General features: G+C 44.0%; 1 protein-coding gene across 1 annotated transcript; it reads left to right on the forward strand.

Annotated features, from left to right (window-relative positions):
* Positions 1-581: 581 nt before the first annotated feature.
* On the forward strand, positions 582-2,422 carry LOC141966683 (uncharacterized). Its single transcript, XM_074919689.1, has 2 exons — positions 582-1,144; positions 1,193-2,422. Exons 1-2 carry the CDS (start codon positions 809-811, stop codon positions 2,420-2,422), a joined length of 1,566 nt encoding a protein of 521 aa, XP_074775790.1. The 5' UTR covers positions 582-808.
* The last annotated feature ends 4,952 nt before the right edge of the window (positions 2,423-7,374 follow it).

Consider the following 7,374-nt stretch of genomic DNA (forward strand, 5'->3'; position numbering starts at 1 on the left):
GGTGTGTCACTAAGCATAAAAGATGACTTCTGGGCAACAAAAATGTGAAGCTTCCCCACCAAGAATCACTGCGACTGACGACGGAGCGCTGGCTGGACCCGGGACCGTTGGGGCATCTAGAGATCAGCAGTGGTAGCTATAACCTCTCTTTCTCTTCTTTCTAAACTTCACTTTTCCCCTTTCTTTCACCCATCTCTAACTATCGTGTGCCACTTCATGGGCAACACAATAAAGTTTCACGGTTTGATTGATACAATCCCCTTTGGTGTTGGTCGCCTTAATTTTGCACTTTCGAGATCGTAGGAAACGAACCATCACGAGTCCACCGAGTGGACCGTGATATTAAACGACCATCACAGACAGGATCCCGAGAGACAGGGGGGTGCAGGTTGTGTGTGGTCTGTAACAGGGGAAGAACGTTTCGTTCCAGCCGCACCTGGCCCTACATCCGAAAGGGTGAGAGGTGTCCAGAAAGCAAGGGGGGCGATTCGAAATTCCCACACACCACACATACCTCAGTGTATTGCACCTCAATGTCAAATTGAGGGCTCTGTCTATCAGGATCAAGTACAAGGATCTCTTAATGCAAAAGGGGGAACTGTCCTCAAATAGATGAGGTTGACTACCTGGGGAAGTTGAAGGGACAAGCAGAGGAAGTCTGCACTTGTGGGTAACTAAGTTTTAACTCCCTGTTGTAGATTTTGGTCCCTTCAGTCACTCAGGGAAGAGAAGGGTGACGCAGCAGTTGCTGTGTGTGTGTAACTAAGTTCAGCCTCCTCGAAGTGAGTTTGGACCCTTTGTGATAATAATGACTGAAAAGGATGATTATCAAGACTCTCCGTTAGTGAAAAATCTTGACTCGTTCTATGCACTCTTGGCAAAGTATGGAGCTCGACCCTCCCCACCTGGGGAAGATTGGGCTCGAGATAACTGGACAGATTTGCAGAGTGTAACAGACCGAGTGATTTCTTTACAGGATGAGTCTATCTGTGCAGTTTTGGGAGCCAGCCTGGTTGCAGCAGTTGAAGACCGCTTTAAGCGGCGTACTAATGAAAAACAAATCATAGAATCTCTTGAAAATTTGGTGCAACTTTTGCAGAAAACAGTCTCCAACCTGGAAGAGCAGTTAGCAGAGAAAGAGAAAGTAATTTGCTTGTTAAAACAGCAGATAGAAGAAAAAGAGGAGATAGAGGAAGAAAATGGTTTGTTAAAAGATGCCTTAAGAGAGGAATATTCAAAGACTGCTGAATCATTGGGTGAGGTACAAATTAAGATGGAGAAATTTGGTATTCAGCAGATAAGCCCCATATATCCCCAAAAGGAACTAAAGGAAGCGAGGAAATGCTTTAGGGAAAACCCCCAAGTGAGACCTTTGATTAAAGCAGAATATGCTTATATAAATGACGAGGATAATGACCCTCATATTACAACTAAAGAGATACCATATACTCTCACTGAATTGGCCAAAATGAAAAGAGTATATGGACGCCTTCCTAAAGAATCTGAAACGGAGTATGTGTGGCGCATATCCCTAACTGGGGGGGACCAAATTCAGTTAAGTGAAAAAGAAGCAATTGGTTACTGGGGTCATGGCGTCTTTTTAACAACAGGGGATGGACGTGCCCCATGGTCCCTAACCCAGCGGGCTGCTTATTGGGCCGGAGGCTTGACCCCTTTGGACAGGGGGGATCCCCTGGCAATCACTGGCACAGCTGATCAGTTGCTAGAAAGTGTACACAAAGCAGCCTGCCTGCAAATGATACATGAAAGGAAGTTAGTTCCTGGATGCGAATCTCCAATGATGCTGCCAGTGGATCCTGAAATCATGACTCCTTTGATAAGGGGACTCCCAGAGTTGCTTAAATCTATGGGGATTGATCTCCAAAGGACCATCGCGTCATTAGGCCCTGCAGAAAAGCTTGAGAGCTTTCTGAAAAGCAAGAGAGATGAAATTAATGCTTACACAGATTCACCTTTTAATCACAGCTCAACTCCTTCCCCTTCAAATCTTAAAAAGGTGTGGACATGGGGAGAGGTAGCACAGGAACTGATAGACTGTAGTAGAAAATATGGTCCTGTGAAAACTCTGGAGGAGAAATCGTTAGGAATCCATCAAGTAGGAGCTAAAGATCTACCCCTTTTTGCTGGTAAAACTGACCACGCTGCTGTTGCTGACTGTTCCCGCTCTAAAATAGGCAGGGGAGGACAGCCCGTGCCTCGACAGCAATGGTGGGCTTTGGGAATTAAAAAAGGAGTTCCCAGGGATATAATGGATGGTTTACCCACTGATAAGCTGAGCAAATTGGTATCAAAGTGGTGTAGTCCTAAACAACACCCACGGCACTCACAGAAGAATAAAGAAATCTCTCCTGTCATGCCCATGGTCCCCCGCCGTGGAGGACACAGGCGACAGGAAAAGTGAGCAGGGAAACTAGAACCTTCATTCTCTAGTAGTGGGCGGGGGAATGGAGGGTGGATTTACGCCCGGCAGCTCACTAAAACTAATAGAGGAGATTTATTGATTACAGCTATTGTGGGTCCTAAGCGTACACCCGTAACCTGATACTTTGATAAATTGATACTGGTGCACAGATCTCTGCCCTGACTGAGGAAGATGCACAGAGGTGTGGGGGAATTCCCTCTAAGCGAAGCATTTGTGTCCTGAATGCTTTAGGGTCAACAGAGGTAAAGCTGACGTTGCCGGGAGAGGAAAACACAGTCATTTGGTCATGGTAGTTGGGGACATTCCAACTGACTTGTTAGGAATGGATGCCCTTAAAGGAAGGGGGTGGGAGGACTCAGAAGGATTGTTGTGGACTTTTGGGACACCGCAGCTGAATATCAGGCTACTTCAAACTGCACCCCCTCTGCCATTTAGCAAAGTAACTAATGTTAAATAATATCCCCTCTCCCTGGGAGCAAAGGAAGGTATCAAACCAGTCGTGCATGAAATGGGGGAGCAAGGAGTGGTGATAAATACCCATTCTCCTTTCAACTCTCTGGTGTGGCCAGTGAGAAAACCTAATGGGAAGTGGAGGCTCACAGTAGATTTTTGGAGACTGAATGCTAACACAGAGCCTCTAACTGCCGCAGTCCCTAATATGGCCGAACTGGTAATAACAATTCCGGAGAAAGCTCATCCAATCATGGCAACCATTAACAAGATATGTTAAAGATATGTTTTTCATTATACTTTTGTGACCAGATGACAGAGATAGTTTTGCTTTTACGTGGAAGGGAAACAATTTACCTTCACCCGGCTGCCTCAGGGATACAAACATTCTCCTACTTTAGCTCACCATGCTTTAGCTCAAGCACTGGAGAAAATACCAAAAGCCGAAGGCAGAGCTGTCTGTCGGTATATTGATGATATTCTCGTTGGGGGAGATAAAGAAGAGGAGGTGGGGGCAACCTAACAGAATATAATCTTTTATTTGGAGAACTTGGGTTTGCAAATTCCCCCATAAAAGATCCAAAAGCCCTCACAAGAAGTAAAGTTTTTTGGAATTTGGTGGAAAGGGGGAATGACATGTATCCCACTGGGCACCCTCACTTCCCTAGATCAGATTAAAATGCCTGAATCAAAAAAGGATTTGCAGCATGCTTTAGTTATTGGTGTTCTGGAGGAAACACATCCTGGACTTTTTTATCATTGCCAGACCTGTTTATGATTTGCTGAGAAAAAGGGCCAAATGGGAATGGACTGCTTCCCAGGAAGAAGCAATGTCATTGTTAATTTTTGAAGCAACAGCTCACCAGGCTCTTGGCCCTATCCACCCTACAGACCCTTTTCAGGTAGAATGGGGGTTTGCCACAACCAGATTTTTAGTACACATTTGGCAACGTGGTCCTGAGGGTCCAGCCCACCCCGTGGGATTTTACTCTCGCCGCTTTAAGGATGCTGAGAAGAGATATACTGCATGGGAGAAAGGTTTGTTTGTGGTTAGCCTGGCTCTCATAGAAGTGGAGAAAATTACATGTCAGCAACCAATCGTGCTAAGAGGCCCTTTCAAAGTTCTAAAGGCAGTCGCTAGCAGGACCCCCCCTCCTGATGGGGTGGCCCGGAGAGCCTCGGTATGAAAGTGGTATGTCCAGAGTGAACACTACCGCAACCTTTTCTCAGCGACTGAAGGAGCTTTAAAAAACTATAGCTATCCAAGAAACAGAGAGCCTGGACGGCAGCCAAGACAAACCTATCTCAGTCATTCGAGCGGCCCCTCCTTTTTCCCACGATCAATCAGTGAATGCTTGGTTTACCGACACTTCTGCAAAGCGAGAAGGGAAAGTGTGGAAATACCAGGCAGTAGCTCTCCACGCTATTGCTGATGAACAGAAAATAACAGAGGGAGAAGGGAGTGCCCAGGGAGAATTAATTGCAGTATGGAGCGTTTTCCAGTGTGAAGCACAAACCATCTCCGCTGTCCACATTTACACCGATTCCTATGCAGTGTTTAAAGGATGTACTGAATGGCTCTCTTTCTGGGAGCAGAATGAAAGGGAGGTTAACAGAACTCCAGCGTGGCAAAAGGACAAGTGGCAAGAAATCTTAAGCACTGCTAGCCAAGGGAACTTTGCTGTGGGATGGGTAGCTTCTCATCAGGTAGATGGGGGCTCAGCAAGGGAATGGAATAACAGAGCTGATGAATTAGCAAGACTAGCTCCTGTACAAATGACCAGATAATTCTGCGAATCCAGCTCACTTCCCAGATCAACCCATTTTGGTAGAACTTCCCACCATGGGAAGTGTACCACTCGTACTAAAAACCCCACTGAATGTATATCCATGGGTAGCTTCTGATGGCCTCGGGAAGGAACATCAGATAAATACTCACTGGGTAATTCCATCATTCTAATTTTCTGTCTGGTTTTAATTTTTGCCTCAGGGAGGCAAGTTCTGTTGTTTTATTGTTGCAGGAGAACTCCGAGGGATGCCAAGAATAGCATGAATCATGAATCATTTAATTGGATTGGTAGTACTTTTCTGCATCTTACCACTAACCTGTAACCAAAAGAATACGGAATGGCCATGGTCCCAAGCTACCATCAAGCATACTAGCACTCTGGGACACTATCCCAAAGACCGTCTCCCAAGCTTAGCCACTGTAGTACTGCATGATACTGAAGTGTACCATCCCCAGGAATGGGAATGGGACAGAAAAGATTCGTTCCATGTCCTCACCGGAACTATTGGAGAAAAAATTCAGGTGGGATGCAGAAAAGTAGAAGGATCTCTTCATGAGAAAGCCTCCTCAATTACCATCTCTGGAAATCTATTGGATCCAAATTCCAGCATCACTGCAGAACTCTGTCCTACTACAGAATGGAAATGTAGCAAACAGGATTCTCTCATAATGTGTTGCCGTCAAAAGAATGTCGGTAACTACAACTTAGACCCAAGTACCAACAATGTTGAAATCACCAAATTCTGTATGAAGGAACAAGGAGATTGTTGGTATAACTTCACTTTGACTAAGCCAGTCTATGTGGTATGCAATTGGCAACCTTATCCACTGGCAGGAGGCCTATCAGGCCTAACATTTAAATTCAGACTAAATGCTATGACTAAGCCTCCAGTGACGCGTGTTGCAGTAGTCACACACCATGGTATAAATACCCTCTTCACACTGACAAAGATGAAGTTATACCCTCTTTTACAGTGGTACAAGGAGCGACATCGCAATAAGATGCAGATTGATCACTGAATCCCTTGTTGAACCCACAAACAGTTATGGAACTGGACCACATGGCCCTATTTTGTTGGGTAAAATTCAAAACCTAGATTGTTGGCTAAATTTGACTGCTGTACAGTACTCCCATAAAGTTATGCATGGCAAAAATAACACTAAATACTGGGGAGAACTCAAAAAGATGTTGCAATATCTACTATCCAACCAACTGTTGTGCTTAGCCAAAAAATCTTTGGAATTGGACCGCATGTAATCAGAAATACGAGCCAACAACAAATGTTGTTTAACCTGGCATGGTCTCTCAAATGAGTTGAGCTGATGATGCAAAACAATGTTTTGGAAATTCAGCCAGCTTGCTCACCTTTCCTAAAGGCTTTTTATGAGGGATGGACAAACTGGCTGCAAAAACAAACTCCTCACACGAGACAAACACAGAGAGACCTAACCGGTGTTTTGGGGACAGGATTGGGAGTTTTAAATAGTATCGATTTGGAGGTAATAATGAACAAATTGGCTACCTCAATTAGTGATTTGACTAACTTACAGCAGCCTTTGCGATCTTCCTTATTGGCTTTGGGGACTAACCAGTGGCTGTTGTCAAATATATTACCAAAATGGGAAAAAGTAAATGTAAAGAACCACGAATTGATTGCAGATGCATTTGTTGTGATCCAAAATAACCTTTCTTTGGCTCTCAGTTGTATCCAGGCTCAACCGTGGATGCATTCGGTAGCTGCCTCAATTATGATAAGGTGAAGAAGGCACTCTCCCCACTGAAATTTGGAAAATAATTTGGGACAGTGCCACTGGTTTTGAGAGGAAACTTCAATCCTGGTGGAATCTGGTAAACTTTACCCATGACCCCATCACAAACACAGCTAAAACCTTTGTGCTTACCACATATATAATGCCACCACACACTCAATTTATCCTGTCATTGCACTAGGGTTGCACCGTAACGGAACTATACTCTATCCTCCAAGAGCATAGAGTATGGGCCCGAAAGGTGAAAGGTGGATGAAAAATGGCAAACTGTCAATTTTGAATCTTGCATTGTACGGTAACAAGGATTTATCTGTGAAGGCAGTGCGATTAAAGCTCAAAATACTTTGTCCAGTATCTAAACAGATATCTTGAGCTTTAATTGTATTGCCTGCTGCCTGCACCCACTGGGATGAATCTCACTTTGGTAAAGCAATTAGTACAAGGATTTGATAGAGATTTTGGAAAAAAATAGGGAAAATGGGCAGAAAACCTTAATAACTGTTCACCATAATGTGAGAGAAATACAACGAGTTTTGGAAAGAGTGCAAAAGGGTGCAGAACGTAAGTGGTGGGACACACTTTTTGGATGGTTGCCTACTGCTGCAGGCATCCTGAACAAGCTGTGTCATCCCATCATGGTTCCCTTGATATTGGTTTTGATCAGTTTGGTTGTGTCAGCAGTATTGTATGTCATAACCTGGAGAATGATGAATCAGTTAACACGTTTGATGTCTGTATTGAAAACACATAGTATGCTTGATGTCCCATCCAATGTGGATATCCCCAAATCAACTGATGTTTAAAAAAAAGTTAATTTTTTTTAATACAAACAGCTTTGATTGTAATTGTTTCAACAATTTAAATTTTGTAAATTGTTTGATCACTGTTGTTTCCTTTTTTCTTCTCTCCCTCTCTCCCTCTC

The sequence above is a fragment of the Athene noctua genome, chromosome 15, assembly GCF_965140245.1.
Source record: "Athene noctua chromosome 15, bAthNoc1.hap1.1, whole genome shotgun sequence".
Lineage (NCBI taxonomy): Eukaryota > Metazoa > Chordata > Aves > Strigiformes > Strigidae > Athene > Athene noctua.